This window comes from Macaca fascicularis, chromosome 10 (genome assembly GCF_037993035.2).
Source record: "Macaca fascicularis isolate 582-1 chromosome 10, T2T-MFA8v1.1".
Taxonomy (NCBI): Eukaryota; Metazoa; Chordata; class Mammalia; order Primates; family Cercopithecidae; genus Macaca; species Macaca fascicularis.
In genome coordinates this window covers 1,358,234-1,374,672 of record NC_088384.1, presented here as the reverse complement: position 1 = coordinate 1,374,672, position 16,439 = coordinate 1,358,234, and the positions used below count along the sequence as shown (strand labels likewise).

General features: G+C 62.7%; 1 protein-coding gene across 18 annotated transcripts; it reads left to right on the top strand.

Moving 5' to 3' along the window:
- Positions 1–9: 9 nt before the first annotated feature.
- On the top strand, positions 10–16,104 carry TRABD (TraB domain containing). Of its 18 annotated transcripts, none has more exons than XM_074003475.1 (11): positions 1,777–1,835; positions 5,057–5,855; positions 8,988–9,054; positions 9,449–9,527; positions 10,269–10,435; positions 10,802–10,942; positions 13,757–13,867; positions 13,965–14,104; positions 14,336–14,508; positions 14,588–14,699; positions 14,858–16,104. In XM_074003475.1, exons 2-11 carry the CDS (start codon positions 5,749–5,751, stop codon positions 15,030–15,032), a joined length of 1,272 nt encoding a protein of 423 aa, XP_073859576.1. In that variant the 5' UTR covers positions 1,777–1,835; positions 5,057–5,748; the 3' UTR covers positions 15,033–16,104. The 18 variants fall into 18 exon arrangements, with proteins under 18 accessions (XP_073859579.1, XP_065378027.1, XP_073859578.1 ...); XM_045363384.2 differs by having other exon boundaries at positions 14,321–14,508; XM_074003476.1 differs by having other exon boundaries at positions 1,777–1,860.
- Positions 16,105–16,439: the final 335 nt, after the last annotated feature.

The window sequence follows — 16,439 nt, the reverse complement described above, 5'->3', positions numbered from 1 at the left end:
AGAGAGTTCAGTGGGCAGCCAGCCCAGACTGCTGGAGGGAGCCCAGCCTGCTGCTGTGTGGACAGTCATTTTCACCCACCCGCGGGACCCCGGGAGGACCACCCGCAGACTCAGGACTGGGGACCTGAGGGGACCCCTGCAGGCCACCCGAGCGGTGGTAGCTCCTCAGAACCTGGGGCTGGGGCCGGGGCCTCCCTTCCTGGAGCCTGGAAGGAAGCAGGCTCCCCAGCACGGAGTCCTGGTGGACCGCCTCAGGCAGACCCAGACCGGACCCGGGCGCTGCGTTGGACTCCCACAATCCCAGGCCTGTTGGGTCAGCCTTCCAGGCTCGCTGCAGGTTCCTGCGCGGGGCAGCCGTCACTGAGGTCCTTACCCTAGCTCCAGAGAGTAGCTGGTCCCAGGGCACTAGTAGAGAGGTGCGCCCTCCTCCCTCTTCTAAAGGGTTCCCCAGCTGGGCCCCACCTGGCCCCTTTCCCCAACTAACTCATCAGTGCCTGGCAGGAAGACACAGCAGCCCTTCCCTGGTGACTGGAGTCCTGGCCCCAGGGCAGGCCCCGCTCCAAGGACCTGATCCCTGGGCTGGGTCAGCGCGGTAGATGTGGGTGCAGAGCTTCGGGGAGCTGGCTGTGGGGGCCGCGCATGCAGCCCGCAGGCAAACCATCGCCACGCCCACGCCTGCACTAAGCCCAGCGCCAGCGCCAGCGCCAGGTCAGCCAAGAAGCCGGGGTCGTGGAGGAGGAAGTCGTGGACCCGGGATGCGCGGTCTGACCATTGCAGGCGAGCGGGGCAGGCGGACGGCGCAGCAGCTGGCTGGCAGCGAGTCGTCTGCATGCGGCGGCGAAGGGCCCGGGACCCTCACTACGCCCAGCCCCCAGTCCGCGCCGTTCCCCGAAGCGCGCAGCAACTTGGCCACCGGGCCCTGGCCGCCCTGGGAGAGGCTGGGTGCAGCAAGGGGGACAGGAGCCCGGGCAGGAGGGGCGCGGCGGGTGGGGCCAGGCAGTCTCTCCCTGCCCTCGGGGCGGAAGGCGCACAGCGAGGGTCTAGCGTCGGGGTGGCCGCGGCCAGCCGGGTCCCGCTGGGGCCCTCGGGACGATCGGAAGTGACCGCGCGTCAGGGTCCATGAGGCCGGGGGTCGGCCTGCCCTAAGACTCCCGCCCGGTCCCGGTTCTACGCCGGGCTGGCTGCGGGGCCCCTGGGGCCCGACCTCCCCGGGGTGCCCCAACCTGCGGCAAGGCTGAGGTCCCGCTGAGGCATGAGTCCCGGGTCAGGGACGGCTCTGGGCTGACTCCCGGAGGATGGACTAGGCCGATCCCCAGAGGGGAGGGGGTCGGGCCGAGGCCCTGTCGGCGCGTTCCCGGATCCCGTGTTCTCGGCTCCTCGCGTCCCACTATCGGCTCTTTCGTGTGGGACTGACGACTCACAAAACAGTTACATTTCAATATCATTCGACTCAAAACCACCCTGTGGACGCCGTGCGAGCATTGTCCCCATTTCACAGCTTGGGAGCTGCGACCAGAGAATGTGAGCGCGCCTCGCAAGGCCGTGGCCACGGCGGGACTCGAACCCTCCCTCTCTAGTGCGTGCCGGTGCACCTTAGGACCCGGGGGCGCCGGGGCGGGGCGGGGCCTCGCGCGCGGCCCCTTGGGAAGTGTAGTCCGCAGTCGCAGGCCGGGGCCAAGCGGGAAGCGCGTGGGACTACCTTTCCCGGCATGCCGCGCGGCCGCCGGCGCCCTTGGCCCGTCCGCCCCGCCCCGCCCCTCGGCCCCAGCCCGCCCCGTCCGTTGAGGTCCCGCGCCGCATGGAGGCCGGCTGAGGAGCGCCGCTGCCTCGCCTTGGTACGCCGCGCGGCGCGGACAGCGCGTGCGTGAGGACGGGGCCCGGCACCGGGCGGGGGGCGGGCCCGGGTCAGGGCCGTGGGGTGACTGTGGGGGGCGGGAGGAGCCAGCCCGAGTCGGGGGGTAGGGGCCGGGGGGGTCAGGCCCGGGTCAGGTTTTGGGGCCGGGGTAGCAGGTCGTGGGGGTCAGGCCCAGGTCAGGTTCAGGTTTTGGGGCCGGGGGAGCAGGTCGTGGGGGTCAGGCCCGGGTCAGGTTCAGGGTTTGGGGCCGGTGGAGCAGGGTCGTGGGGGGCCGGACCCGGGTCAGGTTTGGGGGCCAGGGTAGCAGGTCGTGGGGGCCAGGCCGGGGTCAGGTTTCGGAGCCGGGGGAGCAGGTCTGGGGGTCAGGCCCGGGTCAGGTTTGGGGTGGGAGCAGGCCCCGAGCGTTCCCCGCCACCGCTGCCTGGAGCGACGCTGCCCAGGAGCGGAGCCCCCAGGGCTGGGGCCGGGAGGGTCAGCTGCGGCCTCGCGGGAGGGCGCGGGTCGGACCTCTAGTCCCGGGGTCCTCGCGGGTCGGGAGGGCCCCAACCATCCCCGCCTCCCGCCTGCGGTGGAGCCGGCCGAGGTGAGAGTGGAGGAAGGCGGCCCAGGCCTGCGGGTCTCTGGGGGTGCTGGAGGAGGCCAAGCGTGAGGCCCCGGACCCCCGTTGTCCCTCCGGCCCCGCTGAAACCTGGGGCTTCGCTCCTCTGTAGGTGCCTTTGCCCTTCAAGTGGAGCAGAGCGGGGTTCCCATATGGGCGAAGTGGACGCCAGATCGTCCCCCGCTGTGCTCAGCCCAAACTTAAAAGGTCTTTGTAACTGAGCTACCGTGAAGCTGCCGTGTGTCTTTTTCAAAACTCTTACAAGAAAAATGGAGTGGGAGCTGTCTGGGCACTGGCGTCCCAGAAACAACCAGGAACTTGCGAGGGTGCTGAGGTCCCTGCGGGACTCCCGCAGCCTCGGTAGCCTCCAGATGGACGCCTCCTAGCTTTTAGGTCCCTAAAGAGGCTGTGCAGGCCGCCAGGCTCACTGCCCTGTGTGTCTCTGCTCCCCGCTTGCTGCCGCCGCCCCTGCAGTGTGACTGCTGGGGCCGCTGGCCAGCCTCGCCGGAGGCCGTGATGCTGTGGGGTCCGAGGAGGGGGCCTGGCAGGGTGGGTGGGTGGCAGGAGCCTGTGGGGCCCCCTGCATGGTGGTCAGTGTGGGGGCTGTGCGTTGGCTGTGACCAGGTCCCGGAGGTTGGGGGCTGCCAGGTGTGCTGGCGAGGAGGCCTCGGGTTCTGGCTCAGGTGCGTTTCCCGTCTCCCAGCTCTGCCACACCTGCGTGAAGCGGTCCCACCAGACCCGGGAGAGGTTTCCTGTGGCCAAAGGCGCCAGCCTCAGAAATGGGAAGCAGGGGAGGTCAGAGCTCTGGGCCACACCCTGGTCCCTCCAAGTTTGTCATTTCTGCAACCCCCAGGTCTGACCAGTTTGGAACCTGGGCTTTCTGAGCCGGTCTAGTGGGTTGGTTGAGAGATGGGTTTTTTCTGGGAACTGCATTTGGTGCTAGCTAGCTTTTGGTCTGCACTAGGAAGCTAGGCTGGAGTCTGGGAGGCAGTTTCTAGTAGGGTGAAGGGGATAGGATGGGTGTCTTAGCTCTGGCTGCTGTAACAAAACATCACAGACCAGGAAACTTTAAAAAAACAATAGGCTGGGCTGGGTGTGTTGGTGTACGCCTGTAATCTCAGCACTTTGGGAGGCCGAGGCTGGCAGATCACAAGGTCAGGAGATCGAGACCATCCTGGCTAACATGGTGAAACCCCGTCTCTGCTAAAAAATACAAAAAATTAGTCGGCATGGTGGCAAGCACCTGTAGTCCCAGCTACTCAGGAGGCTGAGGCAGGAGAATGGTATGAACTCAGGAGGCGGAGCTTGCAGTGAGCCGAGATCGTACCCACTCCAGCCTGGGCAACAGAGCGAGACTCCATCTCAAAAGAAAAACAAAAAAAAACAGGCTGGGTGTGGTGGCTCACACCTGTAATCCCAGCACTTTGGGAGGCTGAGGCGGGTGGATCGCCTGAGGTCAGGAGTTCAAGACCAGCCTGGCCAATATGGCAAAACCCCATCTCTACTAAAAATACAAAAATTAGCCAGACGTGGTGGTAGGTGCCTGTAATCCCAGCTACTTGGGTGGCTGAGGCAGGAGAATCACTCGAACCCGGGAGGCAGAGGTTGAGATCACGCCACTGCACTCCAGCCTGGGCAACAGAGTGTGACTCTGTCTCAAAAACAAAAACAAAAATGAGGTCTCGGCCTGGCGCGGTGGCTCATGCCTGTAATCCCAGCACTTTGGGAGGCTGCGGCAGGTGGATCAGGAGGTCAGGAGTTCAACACTGGCCTGGCCAAAATGGTGAAACCCTATCTCTACTAAAAATACAAAAATTAGCTGGGTGTGGTGGCGCGCGCCTGTAATCCCAGCTACTCAGGAGGCTGAGGCAGGAGAATCGCTTGGACCCCCGGGGTGGGGGAGATTGCAGTGAGCTGAGATCATGCTGTGGCACTCCAGCCTGACAGAGTGACACTCTATCTCAAACAAAAAAAAAGAAAATGAGATCTCGCTAAGTTGCCCAGGCTGGTCTTAAACTCCAGACCTCAGACAATTCTCCTACCTCAGCCTCTCCTGAGTAGCTGGGGCTGTGGGCGAGTAGTGTTCTCCCACCGTGCCTCACTGGTGCTGGGAAAAAACTTAACAGAAATTAATTTTCTCAGAGTTCTAGGGGCTGGACGTCCCAGGTCAAAGGTCACTGGTTGCCATCCAGCCTCCTGGCTTGTAGACGGGCCCTCTTGCGGCGTTCTCACCTCGGGGAGCGAGAGCTCTGTGGTGTCTTTTCCAGGAGTACTAACCCCGTCACCGGGGCTTTGCACTTATGACCTCATCTGAACCTGATCACCTCCCGGAGGCCCCACCTTCTAATACCTTCATAGTGGGAGTTAGGGCTCTAACCTGTGGGTTTTTGGGGACACAGTTCAGTCTGTAGCAGTGGGGCCTGAGCAGGCAGGTGGGATGTGCCGTCTGAGGCATCTGTGGAGCCTGACGCTGCAGGACATTGGATGCAAACAGCCTGGGACTGGATGTCACATCCTGGGACAGACACCCTGTGGGACATTGGATGCAAACAGCCTTCTCTGATGCCAAAGGACTATAGATGCTGCTCTGATTTTGTGTCTAGGGCTTTTCTCGCGCACAACAGATGTCCTCCTGGGCTGCTGGGAACTCTCAGAGGCTTCGTCTGCACAGAGGATCATGGTTTCCAAAGCCAGATACCGCTTTTCACGGATGAGGAACAGCCCTTGGAGAACAAGTGTCTTCAGAGGCAGTGTCTAGGGTCTCCTGAAATCAGGCTGCTGAGTCTTTTCTTGCCCTGTGGGTCTCCACCCTGTTCTTTGCCTTTGGGACAGATCATGCTGTGGCAGAGAAGCTCAGAGGCTGAGGCCGACTGCTAAAGCAGCGTCTGCATGTGGCTTGTGCTTGCAGCCAAGAGAGGGCCACCTGTGTGGGACAGGTGGGATGCTGACCCTGGAGGCAAGTTCCCGCCTTAACCGGAGGCTCGTTTGAAGCATCCTGCCCAGGGCAGCGCTGGGGTCTGAGATCCGAGGACCCTGTCTGCCAGCTACCCGTGCTCAGGAGGCATCTCCCACAAATCGTGTTCAGCACCCACCCCAGTCCTGGTCGGTGGACATCTGTGCGGGGCAGGGAGAGTGAAGCACAGCTGGTCTGATAGAAGCGTCTGGCTTCCTTCCAGGCTGCACTGCCTCCCAGCGGGTTGGCCTCACGGGTAACAAGGCCAGAAGCCGCTGTGAGGCTCGCTGGGGCAGTGTCAGCACTGGGGATTTGGGAAGGAGAGTGGCCGGACCCCAGGTGATGCTCTGCTGGGACCCAGAGGGGGCTGCAGTGTGCGCTGGCCGGACCCCAGGTGATGCTCTGCTGAGACCCAGAGGGGGCTCCCGTGTGCGCTGGCCGGACCCCAGGTGATGGCTCTGCTGGGACCCAGAGGTTGTAGGGGTGGGATCCAGGTGGGTGGTTCTTCAGACATTGCCTCTGAAGACACTTCAGAGTCCAGGCCCAGCATCTGTGGCTTTCGGGCCAGGGCCCTTTGCTTACCACCAGGCAGCTGGGAGAGGCTTTGGGCCCAGCTGTAAATGTCTAAGAGCACGGCTGCCTGGAGCAGGCTAGAGGGAGGAGGGCTGGTGACCTGAAATCACACCCTAGAGCTTCCAGGGGCCTCAGCGAGGAGGGAAAGAGAGTGCTGGGACTGTGAGGGGGGCTGCCAGATATGTCCCCCAGAATCACGGGCTTTAGGTGCTGGAGGGGCCTCAGTGACCTTCCGCCTGGCCCCCTGCGGGCAGCACGCCTCTGCTGAGAGGCTTCAGGGGCCAGGGCTGGGGGCTGGCACTGCCTCTGGTGGCGCTGACATCGTCCTGCTCAAGGCTTGGCTGCCGGCCAGGAAGGCTTCTCTGCCCGCCCCGACAGGAGACCTGTGCACGCCCACCCCGTGGCACGACTGGGGTCAGGACCAGCGCCTGCTGCTGCAACTGAGATCCTGCCCTGTCCATGGCCACAGGCGCACCCTGGACCGGCCTCAGAGGCGGGTCTGGCCAGGCTGGGTGGAGGGCGGGGGCTGACCGCAGACCTGGGGCTGCCACACCCATGGGGGAAGGGCTGTGGCAACGTGGGCGCCTCCCGTTGGCTGGGCCGAGGCAGCCTCCCACTGGCTGCACAAGAGTTTCTTTAAGGAGTTTCCCCCGTGCGTGCGTGCTGGCAGCCTTGCGCTGCTCTCAGAGTCCCGACTTCCGTGTGTGAGTTTCCCCCGCGCTCCTAAGAAACTGCCTCCCAGACTCCAGCCTAGTGCTCCCCCGTGCTCGTAAGAGTCCCAACTTCCATGTGCAGCTGGACCCAGGGAGGTGGCCATCCCCCGGACCGGGTGCTTGTCTGGGCCAGCTGGCCTGGCAGCTGCTCACAACAGCTTCCAGCCGGTTTTGTATCTTTCATCTGCAAAAGGGGAAGGAGGCGGCCCAAGCTGCCGAGGCCTTTGCTCCGACCAGTGCCAGCAGCACTTCCTGGATATGCCAACCATTAAGACGCCCAGGCCAGGGTTGGGTCCAGACTCAAACCCAGGTGGAAAGGAGTGGGACCCCCTGCCAAGGCCGCACGGCCCTAGAGGGGAGCCTGTGGGGTGGGCTCTCCTTGCCCTCTGCAGAGGCTCAAGGCCCCCGGGGGCATGAGGACTGGGTTCCCAGGCCAGCCTGGTGTTTATCAGCTGTCTCTTTAGTCTCAGCTGACCTCCCCTGACCACGGCCCCATTGCACCACCTGCCCCAAACCAGGCCAGTTCCTCTTCCAGAAGTCCTGGCTGTCCTCAGGGTGGGCTGCCCTCTTCTTGGTCAGCTTCAGATGGGGCCTCTGGTTGCACTGAGGCCCCTTCCCCTGCTCAGAACTGTCCCTGCCACCCCCCCCCCGACTGCCCTCCTAGACACTGCACGGAGAGCTCCTTCCTGTTCACAGGTGAGGACACCTGAGCTTGGAGGCATCTTAACTCGGACATGCGTGGCCGGGACCCAGCTGGGTCCGTGAGTCCTGGCTGGGGCCGGGGTCTGTGCTTGCGGCTGTGTGCCAGCAGGGTTTGCAGAGGAAAGGAACCTCACGTAGCATCTTATTACTCGTTGTTCCTTTTTCTTATGAGTTCTGAGAAGTGGGCAGCAGTAGTGATACGAGAATGACCCCAGATGCACACAGGCATCAGAGCAGAACCTGGCAGTGGCCCCTTCTGAAGCAATACAAGCCCGTTGTGTCCTCCACAGACGCTCGTCTCTGACTGACGCAGACACTTCAAGACAAAACCACAATGCCTTGCAAGACTAGACAGTTCAGAATAGCTCCCAACGGCTCTTTTTTTTTTTCACTTTTTTTTTTTTCTCTTGAGACAGAGTCTCCCTTTGTCACCCAGGCCGGAATGTAGTGACATGATCTCAGCTCACTGCAACCTCTGCCTCCCAGGTTCAGAGCGATTCTCCTGCATCAGCCTCCCCAGTAGCTGGGATTACAGGCATGCACCACCACACCTGGTTAATTTGTGTATTTTTAGTAGAGACTTGGTTTCACCAGGATGGTCTGTGTTGGCCAGGCTGGTCTCGAACTCCTGAGCTCAGGCAATCCGCCCACCTTGGCCTCCCAAAGTGCTAGGATTACAGGTGTGAGCCACCCTGCCTGGCCTGTTTTGGATATTTTAATGATTCTGCCTGGCGACACATCCATCTGCCAGGACATGCATGAGCCATTGACTTTGTCAGTCGCTCCTGGCGTTCCGTGGCCGGTCTCAGGACAACCTGCTGGTCCCTGCCCCCACCTCAAGGGGCACCATGGGTCTTGGCCGGCATGTGCCTCTGGTGCTACAGGCGCCTGGCTGTTTTCTTTCTCTTCCTTAGGCTCCTGGGCCCCCAGCCTGAGCTCCTGGTTTCTCTCTGAGGGTCTGTGGGGAGCTGTGACACGTCGGGGCAGCCCCCTCGCATGGCTGCCCCAGCCTGTCCGAGTTTCTGCCATGGTTCCTTCCACACCATGTTTGTCTCTTAATCTGGGAGAGAAGGTCTTGGCTCCAAACACGTTGAACTGTGTGCTTTGTGGATTCCTCTGTCTGTACTGACTCTGATGACGTTGCCTGGGCTGTAGTTACCGAAAGGGGAAGTGGCTTTTGTACAAAGGCCCTGGGGTCTTTGCCACGTGTCAGAAGCTGTGTTCTGTGTCCTGAGATCAGGCACGGACCCCAGGGCCGCCTTCCTGTGTCTGCCCGCCATGCCGCGGTGAAGGTTGGGCAGCTCTGGCCCTGTTCTGAATGAGGCCTGAGCACCAGCAGCCCGCCCTAGCCCATCTGCATTTTGCTTATGGTGGGTCCCCGGGGACCTGCTGGCTGTTCCCCACCCGGGCCTGACCTGAATGCACCCTGGACCTCAGTAGCCTTTGATGGGCAGGAGGCGTTTGGGGATATGGGGAAAGGAGCCCCCAGTCCCGCCCAACAGATGGTTCTAGACTGACAGAGCACTACGCAGTGAGTCCTGAGCCAGGCCTGGGGCTCCAGGTGGAAACTCCGCCTCTCATGCCTCTCCTCAGGCTCCCCACCCGTGCAAGAAGCCGCCGCCCAGCCATGGACGGGGAGGAGCAGCAGCCACCGAATGAGGTGAGGTAGAGGCTGGGCTGGATGCACAGAGGCAGGGGTGGGGGACCTCCCCACTGTGTGGGTTCTTGGGGTCGGTCCCTGGCTGCTGTTCTGCAAAGGTGATCTTCACAGGGCTCTCCAGGGTCAGGCAGGAGGCACCTCCGAGGGAGAGGGGCCCTGGGCTGAGGCGGCTGGTGGCCCTGTCTGCCTAGCTTGATGGCAGCCATGCCAGTGACAGCCAAGCAGCAAGGGGCCTAGGCTCCATGGAGCAGCCACGGACCCTGCTTTTCAGGGTGTGTGGTCCACGGAGCGGCCACAGGGCCCTTTCCAGGGTACGTGGTCCGTGGAATTGCCACGGAGCCCTGGCTTTCTGGGGTGCATGGACCCTGACTTGAACTCTCCCTTCCGCCTGCAGGCCAACGTGGAACCTGTTGTGTCGTCGGAGGCTTCAGAGCCGGTGCCCAGGGTGCTTTCTGGGGACCCCCAGAACCTGTGTATGTCTCCTTCAGGGCCCTGGCACGTTCCCCCATGTTGGGCTGTTGAGTCAAGGAGGAGGGGGAGGCAGCCAACCGCTGCTAGGGGCTTGGAGCTTGTGGTGAGCAGGGTCCTGGCTGAGACCTGGGGTAAGTGCTGCTGGGCCTGGTGCTCCAGAGGGCAGACCTGCCCCCCAACAGCAGCTGCTCCTGGGCCCTGCCTGACAGTGGAGCCTCTTGGAGGGGCTGCCAACAGCACAGGCCGGCCCCTGGAGGGGCTCTTGAGCACAAGTAGTGTGAGCGGCATGGGAGTCCCTCCTTGCTGTGGCCTCAGCCTGTCCCTCCTGAGTGGGGTGGGGGGCCTGCTTTGCCTCAGAGCCCCTCCCCTAGCTAAGCCCCCTGCAGCACCCACCCCCCACTGTCCCCCACACCACGCGTCATCTACAGCAGCCCCCAGGGTCGCCCTCACGGGGTGTATGGGGCACAGGACTCCTGAGGCCCTGGCTTCTCGACGGCATCCAGCTCACAGAGTTGGTAGCTGGTGTCTCCATCACCGGGCAGGCCAAGCATGTGGCGTGTGATGCTCGCCAGGGGGCGTGTGCTCTGCACCTGTTTGATTCTCAGAACCCAGGAGGGTTCCGGAGCCCAGGCTGCCAGCGGGCCTGGTGGTGTCCCTGGGTGGGCCCGGCGGTGTCCCTGGGGTGGGCCTGGCGGTGTCCCTGGGTGGGCCCGGTCCCACAACGGCCTGTGCTGCTATTGCAGCTGACGTGGACGCCTTCAATCTGCTCCTGGAGATGAAGCTAAAGCGGCGGCGTCAGCAGCCCAACCTGCCGCGCACTGTGACCCAGCTGGTGGCTGAAGATGGGAGCAGGGTGTATGTGGTGGGGACAGCCCACTTCAGCGACGACAGCAAGAGGGATGTCGTGAAGGTGAGTGCCACCGCCCGCCACAGCCCGGACGCGGGTTGGTGTAAGCTCCTGTGTCCTGCAATCAAAGGGACCTCGTGGCAGGGCCCGTGTGCCCGTGTGTGTGCACCGCAGGCCATCTGCTTCAACACTCTGTGGTCCCTGGGAGTGGCGCGGTGGGCTTCCTGCCTGGGAGCCATAACAGCCTCGTGCGTCTTCCCACTTGACAAGTGAACAAGCTTCACAGCTTCCTCTCTTGTTGCTTGAAGAATCGAGCTGTCACTGCAGCAGCGGGCTGCCCCTGGGATGGGGCCCCTGGTGCTGGTGTCAGCTGTGCTGAGGGGCAGGGAGCTGGCCATGTTCACAAGGCGTGGCCTGCGGCTGTTGCAGACCATCCGGGAGGTGCAGCCTGACGTGGTGGTCGTGGAGCTCTGCCAGTACCGTGTGTCCATGCTGAAGATGGATGAGAGCACGCTGCTGCGGGAGGCGCAGGAGCTCAGCCTGGAGAAGCTGCAGCAGGCCGTGAGGCAGGTGCGCAGCCGCGGGTCGGGGTCGGGGTCGGGGTCAAAGCCACCTGTGCGCCTGTTGCCCAGGTTCCTCCCACGGCCCATGGCCCCAGTCAGTGTGGCTGTGCCTGGCCCGCCCTGGGGATCACCGGGTTGGGGACCTCCCCTGGGGCAGGAGAAAGGTAAGAGGCTCCATTACCCGGTTTCAGGCAAGGGAGGGGGAAACGGGTGGCTCTCCAAGCTGAGGCTGGGGCTGGTCGCCCGAGGACTGGGCTGCTGAGCCTTCGCTGGGGACGGGTCAGGTCTCACTGCAAGGCTGGCCCCCCAGGTACCGCACCCAGGCCCCAAAGTGGGTGGGGCTCAGGGCTCCTCCTGTCCCCACTTCTCCAGCCTTGCAGTGACTGCTGAGGCAGGACTTTCTCATTGCTCTTTGTGTTTTCGTTTTTGTTTGTTTTGTTTTTTTTTAAAGACAGAGTCTTGCTCTGTTGTCTAGGCTGGAATGCAGTGGTGCAATCTCAGCTCACTGCAACCTTCGCCTCCTGGGTTCTAGCGATTCTCCTGCCTCGGCTTCCTGGGTAGCTGGGATTACAGGTGCCCGCCACCACACCCGGCTAATTTTTTGTATTTTTAGTAGAGATGGGATTTTGCCATTTTGCCCAGGCTCATCTCAAACTCCTGAGCTCAGGCAATCCACCCACCTCGGCCCCCAGTGTTGGGATTACAGGCATGAGCCACCATGCCCGGCTGATCTTTGTGTTTTCAAAGGGATACCTGACTCCAGCCCTAGTCAGTTTGCCTTCCCCCTGTTCAAAGGAAACAATTGTAATGAGATCTTGTAGAAACGTCCCTAAACATTTGGCACCTGCCTTTCATTTTTTAATTTCTCCAGGTGAGGGAAGTCACCACGGACTTCTGTGGGCCATCTTGTAAAGGGCAGTCCCCAGTCCAGCCAGGGCCCAGTGCCAGATAGCCTCCCCACCAGAGCCTGGGGCCCAGTGATCTCGAAGGGGCATAGAATTCGGCAGTGCTGTGGTGCTCAGTGCTGCGGCATCACAGAGGGAAGGGGGTGTGGGGCAGGGTCTGGGAGACACCAGGTGTCCGATTCACCTGTCCCCTCCCGGCGGAGGCTCGCTGTCCCTGGTGTCTGGGTTTCTACCAGGGTTGGTCACAGGCATAGCTGAGCTCAGGCCCCAGCCCCTCCAGAGGTGGAGCTGGTCCCAGCAGACCAAGGCCCCATGCACATCTTAGGATAAGATAAGTTAGCCCGGGCTCTCCAGGGTGGCCTGGGCCCAGGAGAAACACGGGCCCTCCATCAGATGGGACATTCCCAGGGCTCAGGCCCAGACCTTCCCTGGGCGTGTGCAGGGTGTGAGCAATTGCCCGGCACTGCGTGGCCCCCGGGGCTTTGCTGCCCTTCTGTGGGCAGCATCTCCACGCGTGGACACCCCTGTGGCCCCAGCTGGCCGGCGAGACCCGGGGCAGTAGGTCTCAGGCTGTGGTTGCTGAAGATGTGGGTGGCCTGGCGTCTGCACCAGCGGCAGTGCTGTGCTGGCCTCAGCAGGCAGGTGAGTGGCGAGGCCCCGTCTCCGGCCTGCCTGCCCAGCGCCCAGTGTCCGTGCCAGCTCAAGGCGGCCCCTGTGCAGCACAAGACCACCTCGTGAAGATCTTTTTTCTTTTTTATTTCTTTTTTTTTTTTTTTTTTTTTTTTGAGACAGAGTCTCGCTCTGTCGCCCAGGCTGGAGTGCAGTGGCGCCATCTCGGCTCACTGCAAGCTCCGCCTCCCGGGTTCACGCCATTCTCCTGCCTCAGCCTCCTGAGTAGCTGGGACTACAGGCGCCCGCCATCGCGCCCGGCTAATTTTTTGTATTTTTAGTAGAAACGGGGTTTCACCGTGGTCTCGATCTCCTGACCTTGTGATCCGCCCGCCTCGGCCTCCCAAAGTGCTGGGATTACAGGCGTGAGCCACCGCGCCCGGCTTTTTTTTTTTTTTTTTTGAGACGGAGCAGTCTCGCTCTGTCGCCCAGGCTGGAGTGCAGTGGTGTGATCTCGGCTCACTGCAACCTCTGCCTCTGGGGTTCAAGTGATTCTGCCATAGCCTCCTGGGTAGCTGGGATTACAGGTGCCCACCACCACACCCGGCTAATTTTTATATATATATATATATATATTTTTTTTTTTGAGACGGAGTCTCGCTGTGTGGCCCAGGCTAGAGTGCAGTGGCCCGATCTCGGCTCACTGCAAGCTCCACCTCCCGGGTTCGCCATTCTCCCGCCTCAGCCTCCCGAGTAGCTGAGACTACAGGCGCCCGCCACCACGCCCGGCTAGTTTTTTGTATTTTTAGTAGAGACGGGGTTTCACCTTGTTAGCCAGGATGGTCTCGATCTCCTGACCTCGTGATCCACCCGCCTCGGCCTCCCAAAGTGCTGGGATTACAGGCTTGAGCCACCGCGCCCGGCCAATTTTTATATTTTTAGTAGAGATGGGGTTTCGCCATGTTGGCCAGGCTGGTCTGAGAGAATTCCTGACCTCAAGTGATCCGCCCGCCTCGGCCTCCAAAAGTGCTGGCATTACAGGCGTGAGCCACCGCACCCAGCCTGTGAAGGCCTTTTCTGAAGGGAGCTACCTTTGAGAAGTGACTGTTGAGCCAGCACTCCCTGCTCTGGTCCCACCCTCTGTATGCTAGGGTGGTCCTGCACCTGTCGGGGAGGGGGCCGAGGACACAGCACGGGGCTGGGGCGGAGCTCTGTGCTGGTGCTGCCTGCCATCCCAGTTCTGCCGTTCCCCCAGCGCACCCCGCAGCCCCACCCCTCCCGCTGACGCCTGCTCCCTCTCTCTGCAGAACGGGCTCATGTCGGGGCTGATGCAGATGCTGCTGCTGAAGGTGTCTGCGCACATCACCGAGCAGCTGGGCATGGCCCCGGGCGGCGAGTTCAGGGAGGCCTTCAAGGAGGTGGGCACAGGGTGAGGTAGGGGGTGACCACAGGGATGTGGCTCACAGGGGTGGTCTGGGGCTCCCACTGCTCCCCAACGCCCAGCCTCTGCTCCAGGCCAGCAAGGTGCCTTTCTGCAAGTTCCACCTGGGTGACCGGCCCATCCCTGTCACCTTCAAGAGGGCCATCGCTGCGCTCTCCTTCTGGCAGAAGGTCAGGCTGGCTTGGGGCCTGTGCTTCCTGTCAGACCCCATCAGGTAGGGCTGCCCCCAGGACCCTGGCTGGCCTGCAGGGTGGTCTGCGGGAGGCTCCAGGCCTTCCTGTGCAGGTCCAAGCGCAGCCAGTCCTCACTCGAGGCCTTCCCTGCCCTTTCCGTCTACCACAAATCCCAAACAAACGTGCTGTGGTCCCTGCCTGGTGTCCACGGTGCCAGCCCTCCCCCAGCACGCTGCCCCATCCCTGCGGGGCTGCAGCCACCCTCTCCACAGCAAGGACGACGTGGAACGCTGCAAGCAGAAGGACCTGCTGGAGCAGATGATGGCTGAGATGATCGGCGAGTTCCCGGACCTGCACCGCACCATTGTCTCGGAGCGCGACGTCTACCTGACCTACATGCTGCGCCAGGCCGCCCGGCGCCTTGAGTTGCCTCGGGCCTCTGACGGTGACGGCTGTCCCTGGGCACGGGGCCGCCCGTGAGGCTGAGGCCCGAGCGGGTACTGACCCCTTGTCCTTCCCCACAGCCGAGCCCAGGAAGTGTGTCCCCTCTGTGGTGGTGGGCGTCGTGGGCATGGGCCACGTGCCTGGCATTGAGAAGAACTGGAGCACCGACCTCAACATCCAGGAGATCATGACGTGAGTGCCCACCCCACCCCGCGAGCCCCGCCCCGCAAGCCCCCAGGTGGAGGCTGAGCCCCCGGGAGGCCAACCGCACGTGGCGGTGACCCAGACGTGGGGGCTGGGGTGTGGGGAGCCCACCCCCAGCCAGGCCCAGCACCCCCTCCCTCCCGCAGCGTGCCCCCGCCATCCGTCTCCGGCAGAGTGTCTCGGTTGGCCGTGAAGGCCGCCTTCTTCGGTCTGCTGGGCTACAGCCTGTACTGGATGGGCCGCCGCACTGCGAGCCTGGTCCTGTCGCTGCCCGCCGCGCAGTACTGCCTGCAGAGGGTGACCGAGGCCCGGCACAAGTAGGAGACTGCTCCCCGCCCGCTCGGGCCCCTGAGGAGCCAGTGCCCCTGCGGCACTTCCTGGGTGCCAGGCGCATCCTAGCCCGCCGGAGGCCCCTGCCACCCCCCATGGGGGTCTGGGCCCGGCCTCGCCTGCCCTCCTGGTCCAGTCACCCCTCCCCCAGCCCACCCAAATAAAGGATTATTTAACTGTCTGAGCTCAGGCCTCCCGGCAGCCCCTCCCCTCCCATACTGCAGGGGCCGTTCACCGGCCTCTGGACAAGACGCCCAGCTCCGAGGAGGCAGGGGCTTGGAGGAGCCGAGGTGTGCGCTGCCCTCTGAGCCCTGGCGGCGGGCGGGGGACAATGGCCACTGTCCCTACCTCACTGTGCCTTCCTGTGCTCCAGTCATGGGAGCTTCCGCCCAGGGGCGGCTCCTGGGGACTCCAGGGCAGGCGAGACTGGGACAAAGGCCCGGCCCTTGAGCTCCAGCCAACCCTGCCATGCCCCCGGCATCCTGGCCCCGGCCACCTCCCCGGCGCCGTCTGCCTGCAGGGATTCTGTGTTTTTGGCTTTTTTAATGTCTCAAAATCTTTTACTCAGGTAATTTTAATTTCAAAGAGAAAAACTGAAGTAAATGTCAAAAAACACCAGCCTTAAATCCAGGGGGACAGAATTCGTGTTCTGGGGTCTGTCCCTAGTGGGCTTGTGTGCAGCCAAACATCAGCTCTGGCTCCAGGCGCAGCCTCACCTGGAAGCCTGTGTCCTGAGCCCCCGGAGTGAGGGGGTGCCCAGGGTGTCTAGCCCTCTGTGGGCAGAGAATGTGTGCACCTATGTGGAAGGCCAAGGACATGGGCTATGGCCGGGCCTGCCCCGCTCAGGCCCCCTGCCCGGCGGCCGTCTGTGTGCGGGGCCTCCCTCCTGGCTGTCCAGGACACGGCCTGTGCAGCCCCAGCCTGGACCCAGGTCACCTCTGGTTGTGTCTGTCCCGACTCAGTGTTGAGTCACATCAGGTGTGCATCAGGAGCTGGCCGTGTCCTTCCTGCCACACTCGGGGATTCATTCCTTAGAAACTGAAATAAATTCTAATTTTGGAAATCCTGTTTTGTGACGTGTGGAAATGGGGTTCAGGTAATGAAGGATCCCGGCCTCTTCCCCCATGCTCCAGGGCAGCGTGTGCTGGGGGCCCTGCAGGGGCCCTGGGGGAGCTTGCCTGGTTTCCCGCGGAAGAGACAGGGTCACTGTCCCTCCATGCTGACCTGTGGGACCCTTCTCACCCACCAGGTGGGACGCAGGTGGCCTGCTGACACTCAAGACCCTCCATACCCAGTCCCACCAGATTCCAGAGTGTGGACAGACTGAGCCAGACCGGGGCCGGGGGTCGAGGAGACAGATCGGGAGGGCCCAGGGCCTGGGGAACAGGGAACAGGGGT

Coding starts and splice junctions, on each gene's coding strand:
- TRABD (XM_045363384.2), top strand. CDS start 5,749: ATGCTCTGCTGGGACCCAGAGGGGGCTGCAGTGTGCGCTGGCCGGACC. Junction 5,856..8,987: donor GTGCGCTGGCCGGACCCCAG/GTGATGGCTCTG, acceptor GCCTCTCCTCAG/GCTCCCCACCCGTGCAAGAA. Junction 13,868..13,964: donor TCAGGGAGGCCTTCAAGGAG/GTGGGCACAGGG, acceptor CCTCTGCTCCAG/GCCAGCAAGGTGCCTTTCTG.